This window comes from Panthera tigris, chromosome D3 (genome assembly GCF_018350195.1).
Source record: "Panthera tigris isolate Pti1 chromosome D3, P.tigris_Pti1_mat1.1, whole genome shotgun sequence".
NCBI classification, from domain to species: domain Eukaryota; kingdom Metazoa; phylum Chordata; class Mammalia; order Carnivora; family Felidae; genus Panthera; species Panthera tigris.
This window is the reverse complement of record NC_056671.1, coordinates 79,831,988-79,852,715: the sequence shown is the minus strand read 5'-3', so window position 1 is coordinate 79,852,715 and position 20,728 is coordinate 79,831,988. Positions and strand designations below refer to the sequence as shown.

The following is a 20,728-nucleotide window of genomic DNA, read 5'->3' as shown; positions in this document are numbered from 1 at the left end:
TCGGCATTTGGATGTAGTCTTTCATTTTTCTAAAACATTTTTATTAAAAAAAGAAGAAAAAGACCTTCGTTGTAAAAGCAAACTCTGCTTTAGGTTACTCACAGATGCAGCGGGGCTGGTTGAAGGAATCTATGAGTCAAGTAGTTTAAGGGTCTTGAATGGCCCTGAATAGGTAATTATATAAACTTTTTTTAAACATTAAACATTCATACCTGTTTTTCCTGAATGGAAAAATGTATAACACAAGAAAGATGACTGATGGGACTGAAAGAAGACAAAATGATGTCGTTCTAAGCTGCTATGACTGAGCGTAGGTACACGTCTGAGGCCGCCCAGGTGGAACATACGCTTTCCATCTCTGTTTTCCCCTCAACAATTATTCGCCCAGGGTAATGGACTCCCAAAAATGAAGAGAAGTGAGCATCTGAACTCATTTCCGTACAGATGACAACGTCCTTCCAATGCCACCATCCCAGTCCTCCTGAAAACTGCATTACTGCAGGAAGCATAGACTAGTAACACATGGCTTCACTTTCTAACAGAGAACTTCTGTAAAATTTCTTTTTTCAGCAGATGCTGAGCACATTCTCCAGATAAAGCACTTTCCCAAACACTTTAGGAATACATGAAGGATTCCGCCCTCCAGAAGCGTGCAACTAGACTTAAGGCAACCGACCACAAGGCAGAACCAGGTCGGCACAAGCCAGGCTGGGCCAAGTGCTGTAAAGCAGGAGCCCAGATGCAGACTCAGAAAAGTGGGGGTCGGGCATCTGAGCCAAACCTAGGACCTGTAGATTTCTCTACTCCAAAAAAAGAGGGAGAAGAGTTGGGTCAACCAACGTGAACAGTGCTCTGCAGCCGTCCCCGGTAAGGGGACAGAAAACATACCTTCTCGCTGGGCTCTGTGCGGCGCCGCAGGAAGTCCGTCGTGAGGTATCAGGGCTCGTGCCAGCACGCTGGCCTCATGACTCTGCGGGTAGTCACCGTGAGCGGAGTCACTCTAGGGAAGAAAGAGGGGCACGTGTTCATCCACTCCACAGACTGAGAACAGACAACTCCATCCAAATAAACCAGAGTCAAGGCTTATGCTTTTAACAGAAACTATCTTAACAGCAATTTTAGAGACCGGATAGGTGATCACACAGTAAAGGCAGAAAGGCACAAAGAGTAAAAGGTATTCACCGGTAAGGAAAAAGAGAAGCATCAAGATTTATTTTCACTCAATAGTAATATTCTATCAATTATTTACTGTCCCAGTTTTCTTGGGACACATTGCACGTTGTTACTCAAAATTCCCAACGATGTCAATTCTAACCAAAGTGACCAGAATCAAAGGAACACATATAAAAGATGCTCTCCCCTATGCTAACCCTCCGCATATACAGGAATTGTATTTTTTACATTAATTACTAAGCAATTTTTATTCACTGCTTGATTTCAGTGATAATCTAACAAGATGCTCTGGTAGGGAAAAGTTTTACAAAAGGTTATTATCAAGATCTGCCAAATCTTTCTGAATAAGAATGTGTACAGACAGTGAGTTTACTGTAGTAAATTAGTAGTGTTTAAACCACCTAACGGCGACTGGGTGCTCGGAGTTTGCTCAGCCCATCACTGTCATCCGTGAACTGGAAGAAGTTTTACTCCAAGGAGAACGGCTGCTTGGGAGTCAGAAAGGCCTCCTAACCTTACAGCTCTCCAGAACCAAAGCCCTGGCACGTATATACTGTTATCACAACACACTGATTAAGCCAAAAAATAAAACAGCCTTATTAACAGTTCTTTATCACAACTCACATCTTACCCCTTTCACGTTCAGAATCTCAAAGTACTACTCAGACCAAAACCACCTCAGTTTCAAGAGACAATTACAATTCTATAAATCTGCAATAAATAATATATGTTAATTTTTAAAAATTGTGTAGGGGCGCGTGGGTGGCTCAGTCGGTTGAGCCTCCAACTTCAGCTCAGGTCATGATTTCGCAGCTCATGAGTTCAAGCCCCGCGTCGGCTCTGTGCTGACAGCTTAGAACCTGGAGCCTGCTTCAGATTCTGTGACTCCTTCTCTCTCTGCCTCTCCCCCATTCATGCTCGCTCGCTCTCTTTCTCTCTCTCTCAAAAATAAATAAAAACATTAAAAAATTTGTAAATAAAAATTGTGTAAATTTAGAAATGAAGTAAAGAGAAGACCCTACGCTTCCCAAGAATCCTAATTGAAAATATTTTGTTCTGGGGCGCCTGGGTGGCTCAGTCGGTTGAGCGGCCGACTTCAGCTCAGGTCATGATCTCGCGGCCCGTGAGTTCGAGCCCCGCGTCAGAGTCTGTGCTGACAGCTCAGAGCCTGGAGCCTGTTTCAGATTCTGTGTCTCCCTCTCTCTGACTCTCCCCCGTTCATGCTCTGTCTCTCTCTGTCTCAAAAATAAATAAACGTTAAAAAAAAATTTTTTTTAAAAAGAAAATATTTTGTTCTGCTGTCTAATCCTGCATGCTGGCCTGACCCTGGGTCTGGGCTGCCAGGTTATAGCTCTATTTCTGGGAATAAAGCATCGCATCAGATACTCCTGGGAGCTAAGCTTCAGCCTTATGGTTTGTCTTCCTGTAGAAACTCAAAGAAGTAAGTATTTGTCTCTACAGAACCACTTAATGAGAAGGAAAGCAAAGATCTCTTTGTCAACATCCAATTTCCAAAACATTTAACATGATGGCATTCACCAATTTTCAAAATTACAGTAAAAGGCAGACACAGGAATTCTTCTAACAACAAACTTACCTATATCCTATTCCAGACCATATAATCATTTACTGCAAAGGACTAAAACCACATTGGCCTAACACTGCTCTAAGGACTTCACAAATTGATATGAATAAAGCACTGTAATCCTCTCAAATACCTGTGTTAGCTGGAAGAAGTTTAGTTGAATACACTGACCATTTTTTATAGAATATTTTTCTACACTGCGCATACGTGGTTCATAAATTAAAAATAACACCTTCAAATACAAATGCAAAATATGCAAAAAAAACAATCTTCATGTGGGAAATGCAATCAAAACCACAATGAGATACCACTTCACACCTATTAAGATGGCTATAATCCAAAAACACAGAAAACAGCAGCTATTGGCAAGGATGTAAAAAACAGTGAGGCCGTGGTGGAAGGCAGCACAGCAGTCCCTCAGAAACTTAAACAGAGTTACCATATGATCCAGCAATTCCACTCCTAGGTGTATACTCAAAAGAACTGAAAGCAACAACCTGAGCAAATGATTTTTTCCTAGTGGCATCACTCCCAATAGCCAAAAGGTGGAAACTCAAATGCCCCAATGACGGGTGAAGAGACAAACAAAATGTGGCATATGTACACAACTGAGTATTATTCAGCCTAAAAAATACATGTTACAACATGGATGAATCTCGAGGACATTATGCTAAGTGAAATAAGCCAGGCACAAAAGGACAAATATTGTGTAATGCAATTTAAATGAGGTACCTAGGATAGTCACAATCAGAGACAAAGTAGAAATAGTGGTTATCAGCAGGGATGCCTGGGTGGCTCAATTGGTTAATCCAACTTCAGCTCAGGTCATGATCTCACAGTTCATGGGTTTGAGCCCTGCATCAGGCTCTATGCTGACAGCTCAGAGCCTAGAGCCTATTTCAGATTCTCTGTCTCCCCGTCTGCCCCTCCCCAGGTCCTGCTCTGGCTCTCTCTCTCTCTCTCCTCCAAAATAAACATTAAAAAAAAAAAAAGCAACAGTGGTTACCAGGGCCTAGAGTAAAAAAAAAAAAGGGGAAGAGGAATAGTTGCTTAATGGATATAGAGGTTCAGTTTGGGATAAAAGAGAAGTTCTGGGAATGGATAGTGGTGATGTCTGCACAATAATGTGAATGGACTTAATGCTACACTCAAAAAGGTGTTAAAATGGCAGACTTTATGTCCATGTATTTTACCACAATAGAACATAAAAAATGTTTATTTTTTATTTTTTTTAATATATGAAATTTATTGTCAAATTGGTTTCCATACAACACCCAGTGCTCATCCCAAAAGATGCCCTCTTCAATATGCATCACCCACCCTCCCCTCCCTCCCACCCCCCATCAGCCCTCAGTTTGTTCTCAGTTTTTAAGAGTCTCTTATGCTTTGGCTCTCTCCTACTCTAACCTCTTTTTTTTTTTTTTTATGTTTAAAATGATTTTATTACGCTGCCTCCACAAATATATTGAAACAACGATGAGAAAGTAGTTTGCTTCACAATCAAGATCACATTTTTGAAGTCTCAAGTTACACACTTTAATAGCCAAGAAAAGGCCTCTTATTTAATAACCTAGAGAGAAAAATGGAGTTGGAGTTTCTATCTAAGGACATAAGTTCATCAACCCACAAAATACCTACTAATTAAGTCCCACCCCTCACAAATGTCAGCATGCATCAATGCTATAAAACCATTTATAGCAGTTAGACTAAGTTTAGAAACTATCTAAATTTTTATTAAACTAATAAAATTGTAAATTTTATAATCTAATGCCTCATGAGCCACAGAGGTCACAATCAAGTTTACTGATCTCAACGGTGAATAACTCTCCATTCTTCCGTCTCCCATTGCCACGTGTCACATATGCTTTCTTAACTCTGAGTAGGGGGAAGGGAGCCATAAAATATGGGAACTACTGGTTTAATGGAATCTTATAGACAGGAATTACACCCACTGTTCTATCAAGTTCAGATTCCTAGGAAAACACACGATAGATGACATGGCAGAATTGGCATTCTACAAAGACTAGTTAGATGAAAGTGTTAGGACCAAGTGAAAAGTGGAGAATTTTCCTCTGCTTGGATTAAGAAGATGAAGCTTAAAAATTCTAAGCCTGCAAAACATGCACAGGAACACAAAATACATTAGAATGTGTGTGCTCTTCTTTCTGTAACTCATCTGAGCAAAGCCTTTTCTGTCTATGGCATGTCTGCACTAAGAGCTCCTGGTGAGCTCAAATCCACATGTCACGTAACACAGGCAGGCTGGACAGGTCGTTCATTCCAGAGATTACTCAGATCTCAGTTTTATACATGCATATCCATCCCGACTATTGACGTGGGATGTCTCAAATGTAGGGAAAGTCTGTGAAACAGTCAAGTGGCTGGACAGACACTCTTCTCTGGTAATAAACTCCATCTACAAATAAAAGGAGGCCAATGTGACCGTTCTGTTCTTTGTAGATGGAGTTTATTTTGTCTCATCTAACAATCTTCTACATGTTTCCTTTAGTCCCCTGATGTAGAATAAATTTAAAAATACCAAGATGGGGCACCTGAGTGGCTCTGTTGGTTAAGTTTGTGACTTCAGCTCAGGTCATGATCTCACGATTTGGGAGTTCGAGCCCTACATCAGGTTCTGCACTGACAGTGAAAGGCCTGCTTGGGATTTTCCCTCTCTTTCTCTCTCTCTCTGCCCCTCTCCCGTGCATGCTATCTCAAAGTAAATAAAACTTTAATTAAAAAAAAACCAAGGAGGGGCACCTGGGTGGCTCAGTCGGTTAAGCGTCCGACTTCAGCTCAGGTCACGAACTCGCCTAACCCAGTGAGTCAGTGAGCTCGAGCCCCGCGTCGGGCTCTGGGCTGATGGCTCAGAGCCTGGAGCCTGCTTCCGATTCTGTGTCTCCCTCTCTCTCTGACCCTCCCCCGTTCATGCTCTGTCTCTGTCTCAAAAATAAATAAACGTTAAAAAAAAAAAAAAAAAAAAAAACAAGGCAATCTGTATTTTTTAAAAAAGCAGAAATTAAGACTGTCTCAGCTTTTTAAAAATGTACAAACTGGGGCGCCTAGGTGGCTCCATCGGTTAAGTGTCCGACTTTGGCTCAGGTCATGATCTCACGGTTCGTGAGTTTGAGCCCCGCATCGGGCTCTGTGCTGACAGCTCAGAGCCTGGACTGCTTCTGATTCTGTGTCTCCCTCTCTCTCTGCTCCTCCCCCACTCATGCTCTCTCTCTCTCTCAAAAATAAATAAACATTAAAAAAATTAAAAAAAAATGTACAAACTTCTTCAGACGTCTGTACATTCATCCAGTGAGACAGAGAGTGCTAACATTACTACACAACAACCTCCTGTTAAGGTTTTGTGGTAGATTAAATATAGCTAGAAATACTTTGATACCCCTTCCACTGAAAGGTGGATCTAATTCCACAGCCAGCGGGTCTGGGCTGGCTCTCGAGGCTTGCGTGAACAACAGAACGAGGGAAGGAACATTCCGGGATGGGAGAGGGCAGGGCAAGAAGCCTTGCAAGCCGGGGCCTACCGAGACACCATGTAAGAAGTGCCACTGCCCTGAGGATGCCACGCTAGAGAGACCACACTGAGAGAGGACCTCCAGTCCCCAGCTGCATCTCCGGACACCCCACAACAGACGAGCCGTCCTTGCTCTTAGCGGCCTGTCTAAATCCCTGGCCCACAAAACTGTGAGAAACCATAACAAAATGGTGTTGATTTAAGCCAGTAAGTCTGGGGATAACTTGTTACACAGTTACAGATTTTAAACTCTCTTCTTTCAATAACCAAGGCTGCAACTAAAGCAGCTATTATTTATGCAAGATTCATAGAAAGCCTTGAATGTTAGAAAATGATTCGTTACTAGCAACAATACTGAGATGGCAAATTTTATCCATTTCGGTGGAAAAAGAGGGAAGAAGCTGGGAAGGATGTGAGAGTTACTGACTCCTCTTGAAGAGGCTGTGGGGGACCAGGCAGGCGCCTGCCTCATGTCTACTCCATGAAAGAGTGCACCCCAACCCAAAGTTCTGTCTGCACCACCTTCCAGCACATGAGGAAAGGCAGAGGCCGTGTGAGAAGAGACGAGACTGGTAAGCAGCGTGTGAAAGCCGTACCGTCCGTGACTGCAGCACCATTCGGAGGAGGGACAGCGACACTCAGCCGCTCCAAGACCGCCCAGGTGCATCTCTGCTAGGATCGCAGGCTCACTTCCTTCCGAACTTAGTGTGGCTACAAGTGTGGGGATAAGGTGATTCATCAAGACGAATGTGGCAGAAAGAACCTTCTTAAAGCCAGGGTAAGTGCACTCTAGCTACTGAATGGGGGCGGGGAGAGAGGGCAGACAGGTCACTGAGCCCGCGTGTATTCTCTACCACCACGGCCCCCAGACCGGACTTGGCCACAGCGACTGCAGCTACGCAAGCTCTCCTCACCATGACACTTGTGCACTAACGGCAGTGACCGGTGCAGAGTAGGGGTGGACTACAACTGGGTGGGTGGCACACGATGACAGATGCAAACATCACTGTATCTTTCTGTGTATTTTGCGGAACTCTGTGAATTCATCACAAATTTAAAAACCATTAAAATTGTTGAAGTTGTCTTTTCCAGAGAACTGAACTCGCAGGACGTGCAATTAGGGAAGCTGGCAAAAGAATGCTAAGGGCGGGCGCCTGGGTGGCTCAGTCAGTTAAGCGTCCAACTTCGGCTCAGGTCATGATCTCACAGCTTGTGAGTTCGAGTCCCGTATCGGGCTCTGTGCTGTCAGCTAAGAGCCTGGAGCCTGCTTCAGATTCTGTGTCTCCCTCGCTCTCTGCCCCTCCCCTGCTCACAATGTGTCTCTCTTGCTCTCTCCTTCAAAAATAAATAAACATTAAAAGAAAAAAAGAAGGCTGATAAAGAAGGCTACTGAGGAGGAGAGCAGTGGAGAATGGAAGACAAGCGAGGGCAGCAGTTTTCACTCCAGGAAATGTCACTGGCCTTGAGGTTTTCCTTGTAAAACTGCCTTCAGGTTGCTGCTTTCAACGTGAATAGCACCATGTGTAGGTGGCATGTGTAGGTGACACGTGGACAGGTGGGAACTATATTGGACCACAAACTACAAAGATATGGAAGGCCGGACAAAGGTATGGACAGCCTTCAGCTCCGGTGGGGAAACATTCCTGGAAGCATGCAGAAATGGAAGCTTACAGAGTTCAGAAAGGATCCTTGACAGTGACTTATCGGTTGGTAAATGTGACAGATTGAGAAACACTGCATTAGGAGGACTGTGTTTAACACCACCTGTTAGAGGAGGCACCTTCCCTAACTAACAAAGCCACACACCATGGCTGTCATGAGGCACCCTCTCTGTACGCATGATGGCCTCTTCCACAAGAAGTAGTCTCCAAACACTATGGGATCATGTTGTCACTTCGAGGACCAGCAGTGAATTTCAATAATTTGATACTCCCCTCCCCAAAAGACAATTATATCGGGGTAAAGTTATGTCTCTTTACTATCCCAACAAGATATTCCTAATAAGAAACAAAAACTTCCCCAACTCTTAGACTGTAGATGGCTCATTTCAGTGACCAAAATAAGTTTTCAATTTTCTGATCCTAAGCAAGGTCCTATCTCAACTCCGTATCTGACTCCTGCTGGTCCTCAAACAAATCATAAATTGGAACTCAACTATGAACAACTACTCAAATAAGAAAATGGTTTGTAATTTATGACTTTTTCCATTCTATCAAACATCATCCATACGTTTGCACCAATTTATACCCCCCCACACACACACACAAAACTTAGTTAATATGGACTATAAATGGTCTGATTTTAAAAGAATAATTAATAAATACACCTACTCAGCATTTCCTCATTGAAGATTCAGTTCAAATATATACTGTTCTATGCTTTTCACCTAAAGAAGCAATTCCTTTTATGATTTCCAAAAAAGTTGTGCCTGGACTATATAGCTACAAATACTGTTAAAGTAGCTGAAAAATAGAAGTCCTACAAGACAAAACAACAACAACAACAACAACTTCCTAATGTACTTTGTTTTAAAGTAATTTATCATATTGGTATTTTTCAGAGCCATGTCTAAAAAGCCTAAGCATAGGAAATTTTAAGTGATTTTGTATGATATATGCAATGCTGACCAAAAAAAAAAAAAAAAAAAAAGGGACACGATGTCTAAGCCTTTGGGGAACTTAAAATCTAGGAGGAAAGGTCAATTTTATAAGTTAAAAATATTTCAAAGTAATATTTTTGGGAAAAAAAAACAAAAAAATCATATTAGTACCAAATTTACAGCACAGAATATACATGCTACTGGAATTCAGAAGCAGCAAAGAATCACAGGGGCAATTCCAGCAAACGTCATGCAAGAGGTGATGACATAGGCCAGCTCTGACTGGGAGGCATGATGTGTGAAAAAAGTGGGAAAAAGGGATTTGGGGTCCCAAGACCCACTGGAGGCCAGGCTCCATCCGTCACTGTGAGGCAGGTGAGATGATCAAATACTTCTTTAGGAAGACACACTGGCAGGAGTATCCAACAGGTAAGAGGTAGGAAGGCTGAAAGAAGTGGAATCCGTCAGGAATAAAGTCCCAAAAGAGAACGGTGACAGCAAGGATGAGGAAAGAGTAGATTCAGGGTAGGAGGGGAAGAGAGGATTAAGGTCATCAAGCAAATCAGAGTGATAAGAAGTAAAATCGCTCCCTGAGAGAGCCAGATTAGTCTGGAAGATTTTTTTTTTTTTCCTGAATCAACGATTCACGCTTTTCACACACATCACGTTTAAAGAAAGCGTCAGTGGCTGTTCTAGGAAGACACACCACTGGCGCGCACACACGTCTCCTCAACGGCTTTCACAGCAGCGTGGTGACAACCTTCTCCTCTCACCAGACCGTCAAGGTCCCCTGTAACCCAAACCCTATCAGCTCTTCCAACTTTTGCATTTCTGTTCATCCACTGCAAATTGTGCTATTCCCTCTTTGAACGATGGACAGATCAAATGATATATACAACTCACCCTTGTCTGCCAAGCATTTTCACACACGTGATCAGGTTCATCTTCACAGCGATTACATGCAAGAAACGGCGATGATACCCCTACTTCATTCGGAGCAGCCTGAAACTTGTGAAGACCAAACAACTTGCCAAAGTGACCTTTTTAAAACCTAAATCTGACCTCAAATAAATTACTTCTTGAATAAGCATGAAACACTCCGAACGAGCCAAGACATTTAGAGGGGAATGAGAGGCCAAATGTTCCCTGGAGCATAGGAAGAACAGAAGGGAAATGGACTACGGGGCACCCAGCAGCTCTGCCACCTAAAACACAAACACGCTTCCAGAGCGACTGTTTACATAGACTGCATGAAGGAGGCTTTTGTGACAAGGCATCCTCTGTTACAAGTCCTCCATAATGAAAAAAAGTTGATAAAAGTGAAGCTCAGTCTGCTTCCGGGGTAGTGCAGGTCTTTTTTTGCTCTTACCAAAAAAAAAAAAAAAAAAAAAAAAAAAAAAATTAATACCTCAAAAAAAGACAAAAATAATCAGCTTAAAAATTAGCCAATTTAATAGCTTCTATAGAAAAAGTATAAAATGTTCCTTTAAGTGCATGGATTCCAAGCTGTGCTCTGAAGTAACAAACAATCATATAACTTAAAAAAAAAAACTGCAAAATAGCTTTAAATTATAGGCCAGTTTCCTAGCTAGATGTGAAAACCGGATAAAGATTTAAGTACGGTTGCCTGGGAGTTAATGATAATCCAAATATGGAATACATATATTCCCCTATTCCTATCCCCAAACCCAATATGGAGAAAATATGTATTTCAATAATTTGTGACCCAGAGAAATGCTTCCTTTGGGTTTATTTGTAACACACTGGATCTCTATAATGTAAATATTAAAAATAACTGCCCCAGGGGCACCTGGCTGGCTTAGTTAGCAGAGCGCACGATTCTTGATCTCAGGGTCATGAGTTCCGGCCCCACGATGGGCATGGAGCCTACTTAATTAAAAAAATAAAAATAACAAATAACAAATAACTGCCCCAAATACATGGCTCAAACACTACCTTTCCAATTACCCATCCTTCCTGAACACCAATCAATTTAAAGGTATGATAATAGAGAATATGAAAAATATTGTATCATATGGACTTTTATTAAGTGGTGAAGAGAAAAAAAACACGTCCGTTCCTGAAAACCACTGATTTAACCATCTGGATGGTGGCATCTCAGTGGAACAGAAAAATGCATTGAGCATCATTCTCAAGAGAACGTTCATGCTCAAGACAGGATGCGAATTATTTTGCATCTTATCTCATTAATTCAATCACCACAACCTGAAATGAAAGTTATTATCCCCATTTCGAAGATAAAACTGAAGCTCAGGGACTTAAGTAGCCTGGTTAATGTCACAGAGCGGCAGAGTAGGAATTTAAGCCAAGTCTAGTGCTAAATGGGCTATCACCCTTCAAGGCCTTTGGTAGCCTCTAAGGCACACTTCCCGTGCCCTGCCCCACAAAAATATCATAAAAGGTGTAGATATACCATACTAGTTAATTTGAGGAAAAGAAGTTGCTTCCTTCCCATCTCCACCACCCTCTCCTCCTACTGTGGTCTAAGAAAGACTTTCCCTACACAGTGGAGTCACTCCCATTTTTCTACGAAAATAATCACTAACTCTGATATTCTCAAAGCCTCTTTCAAATGGCATTTATTAGCTGAGCTGCTTGTATACTTCGCTGCTGCCAAACCAACCTAAAATTTCCTATAAAAGGCACAGCTGCTTCTGCTCCCCACTCCCAGTCTGTGAGACGGTCTACCCACTCTTCTCCCATCACCCTCCAGACAAGGCTTAACTTTTACCAATAATTGCCAACATTTATTGAAGATCATGCGTCAGACGTTATTCTTCAAGCACTCGTTCGTTTAATCCTCACAATCTCACCTAAGTACTGTTATTATCCCCACAGTAGGAGTGAGGAAAGCCTTCTTAGCGCCCACTGCTCCAGCGACACTGTTCATTTAAAAATCCCCCAGCAGTGGCCAACAATTAAATAAAAGTATTTACTACCTGGGAGATTAGAGCCGTTCTTAAAAATCACTTTCAGAAAGAAAGCATCTTGTTAGTGCCTAATATAATAACAGCAGAAATCCTGACCGCTGACTTTTCTCTTATTTTTAGACAGTGCTCTCATAGGATAGCTGCCACATACACATGCTGGTTATCTCAGAGTAGGAGCCTTTATGCTAAAACTCTTTTTGAAGTCTTCTTTTCCAGGTCCCAACACTACCAGTACACTACGTGTTCTATACAAATGAGTTGAGATTACTGCTCTGTCAGGTACCACGTGGCTAATTCACCTGTGCCATGAGGAAGCCACAATTTTGCAAAATTTCCTTTTTTTTTTAGTATCTTGATTGATTTTTCTAAGGAAAGGACCCACGGCCACTTAATACTTTTTTGAATTCAAGTATGTTTTTTGTGAGTCCAAATAACATTAAATACTATCTACTGCACTAAATACTATCTGAAAATTTCAGTTTCTAAGCTTTATTCAAGCTATCTGCCAAGCAACTATGTTTTGAGGATACTGAAAACACGACCTGCAGAGAACACAGCCAAACCAACAATATTAACCACTAACCACTCCTATGATAGCTTATGTATTTTATGTTTTTCTGCCTTTGTGCTGTTAATTGGGGGCTAAATCTCCAAATGCAGAATATCCATTTTGATGAACAGAGCGTCGTTATGCATGCAAAGATAGGAAGCTTGGCTGTCTTTCCTCTTTTCAATGAAACAGCAACAAAACCAGTATCTTTTAAAATACAGTTTTTTGTTGCTACTGTTAACAAACCACTAAGTTTGGGTCCCCACTAATAAGGGACCCATTTTTAAAACTGATTTTTTCCAGGTATGCTACATATGCAGTCTGTAACTTTATTAACAGAACTACGTCAGTCGCACAAATTTCCTAAAACACTTAATACTGTATGTTGAATTTTATGTAAGTGACTGGCAGTCCACAGCACTTGAAGAACATGAACTTCACGCACAAGTCTCCTAAAGGCAATACTTAAGCTATAATCCAATGTAACATTTACTCTAAATCACATAACAAAACTCAAGACATGTTACTTTTAAATATAAATATCTACTTAAATCTTTTATTTGTCTAAAATGAACTAATTAGCATATTCTAGTGGTAAGTTTGTGGACTGTCACCTCGACTACTTGCATCGTAACGACGGTCTGTCACCACACACTTGCTGACACTGGTCAACCTGAAAGGCATATAATTAACATAAAATTCGTATTAAAGCACAGATTCTACTGGTTTTTTTACACAAAAATTTCAAAAAGCAGCTGTTGCATATTAGGTATCGAATACAAGTCTTGAAAGAGCCAGAAACGCTATTCCGGGCCAGTACACTTATTCTAATGGAAAAGGAAATTAATTCCACTTTATGTGCGTTTTGTATGGATCAAAGTAATAAGAAACGGAATGATTCCTGGCGGAAAGTTACACACGTGTCTGAAAGGTTACTTCCGGGGCAATGAAAGGCTGCCACACGAATTTCCCCTTGCCTTGCTCGGAGCACAGCGTCCACGTGGTTCTCCACTCAGCCCCGCGCCCCGGGCGGCCTAGCCAGCCCTCGGAGCCCTAAGGGAGCCCCGGGGAGGCGCGGCCCGGCCTCGGCCCGCCCTCCCAGGGGCGGGGCCGGCGCGCCAGTCACGTGGGCGGCCGCAGCCGCCATCTTGCAGGGAGGGGGAGGGGAGGTGCCCCGAGGGATGGGTCCCCGAACGCGTCCGCCTGTCCGCGGCGGCGCGTGACCCGGGGGCCCTCGGACGCGCAGCGGCGCCTCCTCGAGCGGGACGTGCCACACTCGGGCGCCTCGCTGCAGACTCCGAGGTGGGCCCTCTCCCGCCGGCCGCGCACAGCCGGCGGAAGGCCGAGGACCAGCTGGTCTGGACTGCAGCGAATGAAAATGCAAATCTACCCACCCCCATCAACTGCCTTTAGAGTGACAGCTTGGGAGCAACAAGATCCGCGGAAATGTCTTCAGGGCCAGAACAAGCCACAGATGAGGGCCACGGAGTCCACGCTAACAAGCGGAAAGTGCGGGCTCAGAACAATTTAATGAGACGTGAATGATTTGCTACGGTAACCCTATGCTAACCGAGAAAAAAGTTCATCACGCCACCGATGTCTAAAAATAGCCTTCAGCGTCACCTGTAGTACGTGTATCCCCTATGATTTATTCACTCATTTCAACTGATGGCCCTAGCACAGGGCACTGCCTGAGAAATAATGTCCTGAAATTAATGGCAGAGTGCCCGACCTCACTTTGCCCACTCCTCCCAGCACTCACTGGATGCCAGAAAAGGCCACACACTGCAGTCAAGATAAAAATCTCATTATTCTAGGTTGCACGTATCTCTCCCCTTCTCTAGTCGCCTTCAGAACTTCTCATTACAAGCAAAATTTAAAGGAAAAACAGACTCCTGGCAGTTAAAATCAGAAATCAGTTATCCTTGAGGGAATGATATGAATGGAATGATATAACTGTTCCACTGTGCGGCATTTTTACTATATCTACGATCTAAGATTATCTCGGCGATATATAAGAAATTTTAAAAAATAAGACATAAGTATTGCTTTTGATTTCAGGCTTTCTTCTCCAAATTTAACAGTGACTTATACGACTTTTTGGAATTATTTTAGTGAGTAGGCTAGGAGTGGAAAAGGACTTTTATCAACAGTATACACAGTTGCATATTACTAGTAAATACACACTACATGACCAAATTTCAAGTTCACCAAGAAAATAGAGTAGTAGCATTACTACATTGGAGTTGGATAAAATACATCCTACAATGTGAGTCACTTCATAGAAGCCTCATTTTAAAAAGGAGGGGCTCAGCCTAGATTATTGCCAAATCCCTTCTAGCTCCTGAATTCCTCGATTCGATGGATATGGAGTCCACACAGCCCTTAGAAAAATTACAAAGTCCGGTTTTAGTTCCAGAGTACTGAAAGATACATAAGACACATAAATTGAATTAACTTTCAAGAAGGGAAAGGGAAAAATCCCCTTTTCCAGTAGATCATCCAAGTTGAAAAGGATGGCAACCAAATGACTACCTTTTAAATAACTGTGCGCCACGAAAATAAAGTTATTGTACATAGTTTTTACTCTATTGCACACAGTTTTTACTCTGAAACCTACTCTCCTCCCCTCCATTACGTTGTTAGGATCAAGGGTTTCATACTGGGCCTAGATTATTATTAGATGCTTTTACAGCTCTACATAATTTCATCTTCGTTTATGTTTGAGACAAGTGATTCATCTGGGTTCTTGTCGACTACATTTTGGTGTTTAACAACTTTTAGAAAACAACATTTATGCCTACATTAAAGGCCCGACAAATACCCCTGCTTCAACTATGTAGGCAAGACTGAAGCCTGATAGAAAATAAATTATGCCAGAGGTAAAGGGCGTGAGCAGCCAGCTCTAAGACAGTTGTTGTTGTTGTTGTTGTTTGTTTGTTTGTTTGTTTTTACCCAGACAACCTGCGCTAATACCCATCCAGTTTGAGTCGATTCGCTGCTCTCCACCTCAGGGTTTTTTCTGGGAACATCAAGTTAGAATCAGGAGCCAAAAGACCCTACGACCCCTTTAAACTCAGCATTGCCGGAGCGAAAAGAGCCCCTTTGTGCTGAAGACACGGGCAGCACGCCGGGAGCGCACCTTTGGAACACCTCTGCGAGGGGATAAGGCAGAGCTTTAAACTGTAACCAGAGCGCCAGATGGCGAGAAAGAGAAGGCGCTGCCCGGGGCCAGACTGCAGCTAACAGTCTCCTTTGCGCTTCGCCTTTCCCAGCACCTGGGGCGAGAGATGCTCCAAGTCAAAAACGTCCCGAGACCTTGCCTCGGAGAGGGGGACCGGGCTGAAAGCTCCATGTTTTCCGTGGCAACTCCGGCACGGAAGAGACTTCTAGAGCATTCTGTTATGGCGGGTGCCTGAGTGTGCATGGGGGGGGGGGGGGAAGGGGGGGGAAGGGTGGGAGAGTGGAACTGAACCGCCCAGCAGAACGAAGATTAGTTAGTGTTACGGGCTGGGAGCCGTGGGGTGGGTATTCCGAGCCACCTGCGCCGGGTTGAGGCTCGGCCAAGACGTATCCGAAAGCCAGGCCGGGGAGGCCGCCGGGGCGGTGACCGCAACGCGGGTGCCCGGAGGCTCGCGCGCCTTACCTGGGCCCGGGGGCCGGCAAAGTTGCACGGCTCCACCTCCACCTCTGCGTCCTCGGGCCCCCCGCGGAGCGCGGTGCGGAGCCTCTCCAGGTGCTCCCTCAGGGTGACCCGCTGGTGGAAGGAGAACGCCGGGTGCAGCGAAGCCATGGTGAAAAGCAGCAGCAGTTCCTCCTGGGCCCTGAAGCCCAGCCCGCCGCCGGGCCGGGGCTCGGCGCCGCTGCCTTCCGGGCCGGAACCGTCCTTCTCTGCGTCCTCCTCGCCTTCGCCGTCCTCCCCGCGCTCGCCGGGCTCGTCCTCCGCGCCGCCCCGCGAACCCTCGCCCCGAACCGCGCGCAGACTCTTGAGCACCGAGTCCACCTGGGGCAGGAGGCGGTGCAGGCGACCGGCGGCCTCACGGTTCTCCGAGCCCAGCAGCGCCAGGTAGACGATGAGGCGCGAGCGCACGGCGGGCTCTCGGAAGTCGGCCAGCGGCCCGGGGTCCGAGAGGCCGTTGGCCTTAGCCTCCGAGTCGCGCAGGTAATGGTAGTCCTTGCGCGCCAGGTCCTCCAGGCACGAGCCGAGGAAGCGCAGCTCCAGCGGGTTACACAGGTCCAGCAGCCCGCACATGAACTCCAAGCGCTGCGCCGAGCCCAGCACCAGCCCAAACCACTCGTACACCCGCTCCTGCTCGCGCAGCGCCGCCGCGGGCCCGCCGCCGCCGCCCGGCATGCCCGCCCCCGCCGCTGCTCCGCCAGCAACAGGCGGCCCGAGCCCCCGGGGCGGCGGCGGCGGCGGCGGCGGCGGCGGCGGCGGCGGCGGGGGGGGGCCCCGCGGCGGGCCCGCGGGAGGCGGCGGCGGGGGGCGGCAGTCCCGGCGGCGGCGCGGCGGCGCCTTAGCGCCCGGCCGTGCGTCTGCCTCGGGCTCCTCCGCCTCGGGCGGCGGCTCCACGGGGTGCGTCGGCTTCAGCGGCAGCTTCATCCTCAGCATCCTCGGCTAAGGCGGCGCGGACATGCGAGCGGGGGCGGGCAGGCGGGCGGGGCCGGGAGGGGGGGGCGGGAGCCGAGGCGGCGGCGCTGCCGTCAAGAGCTGGGCCCCTCCATGCCGCCGGGGGAGGGCCGGGGCCGGGGCCGGGGCCGGGGGCGGGTCTCGGCCGGCGAGGGGGGCGGTGGCCGGCCGGCGGGGTCGCTGGCGTCGTCTTCCCGGGCCGGAGGCGGGGCGTGCCCGCGGCGGCTCCTCCCCCTGGGCTCCGCGCCGGCTCTAGGAGCCCGAGTGCGGGTGGGAGCAAGCAAGCGAGTGTGTTCTCCTTCCTCCTCCCTCTCTCCCGTCGTCCGCACTGGGCTGGGGCGGCGGCGCCTGAGCGGTTCCCTCGCGAGCCGGTGTGGACCCAGCGGCTGGGAGAGGAGGAGGAGCGGTCGGGCCGGGCGGAGACGCTTGCGGACTCCGCGCAGGCACCTCAGCCAATCAGAGGCCAGAGTTGACGGTTGCGTAGTTCTCCCCGCCCCCAAGGGCTGCCTCTTCGAGAAGCCACGCCCAACTGCTACGCGACCGCCCCTCTCTCTCGGCGGCTTCCGCGCGGTCCTAATATCTGGTCTTTGCTAGCTTAGGGTAGGACGTTGGTGGGACGGTGGGGCGGTGGCTGGATCGCTAGGTGCGCCGAGCGCGGCGAGTATCTTGCGAGGTCCACGTGAGAGGACTAACGGGGGTCATTTCACGTTTTCCGAGGGCCCTAGCCCTGTTTTTGACTACTGACTCCCCTGTTCTGTCTCCTCGCCTGGGCCACCGCCCCACCTCGGCCAGCGCCGTTCGCCGCACTGAACATGTCCTACGAGTGGAGGTTCTTCTGAAGTGAGCGCGCTAACCCAAGGCGAGCTCTTTCAGTCTCCACAGCCTGGCCGACTTTCGGGTAGTCAGCAGTGGCATAATTCCCACCGCAACTTCACAAGGATCGGTTGTGTTGACTCTCTGAGTTGCAGATCGGGGAACTGGCTCGGGAGGCAGGATTGTGGCTGTGGTTAGGGGGCCCGGACGCCTCAAAGCTGAGCGAGCGCCCACGGCGTGTGCCGGCTGCAAGGTGCGGAGATGGGGACGCGCGGCCCTGGGGGCGCGGAGGCGACGCGACCCGAGGAGTTCCGCGGCCTCTGGGCGGAGTGGGGGGCATGCTGATGTGGACGCCGCTGGCCTAACGGTTACCTCTGATCTGTAACGCTTTTGGGAAATCATTTCCACGACAGTTTAGCAAAAGTCCCTCTCCGCCCGCGCCTCCATCTTCTGGGGATCGTTTTACTTGCTAAATAACGTTTCTGTGCCTGACGCCAACATTTTGGATCCTTGTGCCCGTGTAAATAACCTGTGATTCGAACTTAATAAGATACCACCTTGACAGACTCTCAACTTTATTTATTTTTGTTTAGTTGTTTTTTTTATATATATTTTAAAGGTTTGAGTACCTTCAAAATGTCTTTCTCACATTGTGGCTTTTTTTTTTTTTAATATAGCCCCAATTTTTAGTACCTATCTGGATTTTCTGAAGGTTAATTTGAAAAGGTGGGATTACTTTTAAATCCTTTTTGTTTTAAGTCTTACTACAGCTGTATAGTAGGAGCGTGTAAAAAACAGAAATGACACTGTAACTCTGAGATATTGGGGCATCTGTGGGAGAGCATTCGCTGAGCCCTTTATCTCACGTTTATGCCCTAAGAAGCTAATTTATAATTCAGTAAAAGGCTGAACTGAAGCCTAAAATCAGTTTTCAGCAATAAAGCAGGGAGAAGGAATTATTTTCAACACATTTAAGATTGACAAAGTATATGAGAGCCATTCTTCCACGTAATTTACTAATTCTTTACATTCTTTGCGTGTTACGTAGAAATCATTACAATCAGGAGAAAACTTTGTTAAGGACTGTTAATTAACAATCCTTGCTCCCTTTTGCTGTCAGCTTCAACTTCCCTGGAATCTTCTACTCTATCTCATCTACTCCCACATTTCTAAAGCTCAGGGTGAAATACCTTAGGCAACCAATAATCGTCTTAGTCTGGCTGGATACAGGTCTGTATTGAGTCACCTGTCCAGATTGGGATAGCGTGTGTAGTAAGGTAATACTTAACCTTGGGAGGCATTTTTCCATGTAACTCAGGCAAAAGGGCTTTACATTTTCCTTGGCAACAGGAAGCCATTTGGTAGGAACTCTCAACAATACTTGACCCATAAATTTTATATTAGAATTGAGATTTGTAAAAATAATAATGTTGACCTTTGTCCTTCTATCTTTGGCCAACATTAGAAAATTCAGTGATCCAAGCTTTTGAATATATATGACGTGTATAAAATGATTTAATATTCTGGTTATCATCATGCATCAGGTGCACAATTTGCCATTTACCCCCCAGTGCGTTGTTTCAGAGCCCTCTTTCCATACTGCAACTCACTAGACCAGGCCTCAACTTTTTTCCAACTTTTGTATGTGAAAGAGAGAACACATTCTCTGGGTAAGAAGAATGTACTGCATGCTTTTCTGGGAGCAGCCCAGATGGAAATCCCAGGATGAGATGTAGGCGTGTTTCATTGGGAAAACTACCCAGATGATTCTAATAAGACGCCCTAGGAAGGTATTCCTCCCACCAGGCCTACCTATTGAGAACTCCTGATCTAGATTCTCTGGTATTTTACATAATTCCTGGATAATCATTCAGATAGGACAGATATTGGTACTGTGGTAACGGTGGGAGTATGTTTGTATCGAAATTGTTCGAGGAATATGTACCATAAAAGACATCTTTAAGGACACAAAGTAGTGCTATTGTCTCTTGTCTCTAGATGATATTTAAGGCATATTCAATGTACTATTTAATGCACATTCACTGTGTTTATTTGCTTCTTAGCAATGAAAGAGGATATTATTGACATTACTGCCTAAACGTTTATATGTAACCAGAAAACTGGTTTCAAGTTATGATTCTACTTTGGATTAAGATACTAGCCAGTGATAGAGGATTGAGCAGAGACTTTGCAACCCTCCCTTTTGCAATCGGATTACTGTAAGAAATTTCAGTAAAAGCACAGTTAATTGAATGGTTCAGAGCACACTAATAATGATACCTACTCTATAAGAAGGATGCCCAGAGACAGCTACTTCTAGCTCAGACGAAACTAGTAATCTCATCCATACCAAGGATTTGTTCTTTCAGTGTTTGTGAGTGTTGACTTACTTGCTCCCTCTCCCACTACATCTGTTTCCTCCATTAGAACAGAAGTATCTTGGGGCGCCTGGGTGGCTCAGTCGGTTAAGCGTCCGACTTCAGCTCAGGTCACGATCTCACACTCCGTGAGTTTGAGCCCCGCATCGGGCTCTGGGCTGATGGCCCAGAGCCTGGAGCCTGCTTCCGATTCTGTGTTTCCCTCTCTCTCTGCCCCTCCCCCGTTCATGCTGTGTCTCTCTCTGTCTCAAAAATAAATAAAAACGTTAAAAAAAAAAAAAAAAAAAAAAAAGAACAGAAGTATCTTAACATCAGTCTTATTCAATTTTATTTTTTGCCATCTGGAACACAGTTGCTGTTAATGAATGTTTGCCGAGTAAACAAACAATAATGCACCAGGAACCAAAAGTAACTGCCAACTACTTCTGGGGTTACCTGAATCTTTCTTTGTTCATATCTAGAAGGGAAAAGAAAACATTTGTGTTCCAACATTGCCAGACTAGTACTGAGACTCATTCTACAT

General features: G+C 45.7%; 1 protein-coding gene across 4 annotated transcripts in view; it reads right to left on the bottom strand.

Moving 5' to 3' along the window:
- ZCCHC2 (zinc finger CCHC-type containing 2) overlaps positions 1 to 17,024 on the bottom strand; it is a 63,109-nt gene extending 46,085 nt beyond the window's left edge. For 2 of the 4 annotated variants that reach the window (XR_006210221.1, XM_042963198.1), the window contains exons 1-2: positions 16,031 to 17,024; positions 889 to 1,000 (exon numbers count right to left, since the gene is read on the bottom strand). Coding sequence is in view for 3 of the 4 variants with exons in the window: in XM_042963198.1 (XP_042819132.1) it covers positions 889 to 1,000; positions 16,031 to 16,996 (1,078 nt within the window). In the remaining variant the exon portion in view is untranslated. The remainder of the gene's footprint in view (positions 1 to 888; positions 1,001 to 16,030) is intronic. The other 2 variants (XM_042963200.1, XM_042963199.1) reach the window with 1 other exon arrangement.
- Positions 17,025 to 20,728: the final 3,704 nt, after the last annotated feature.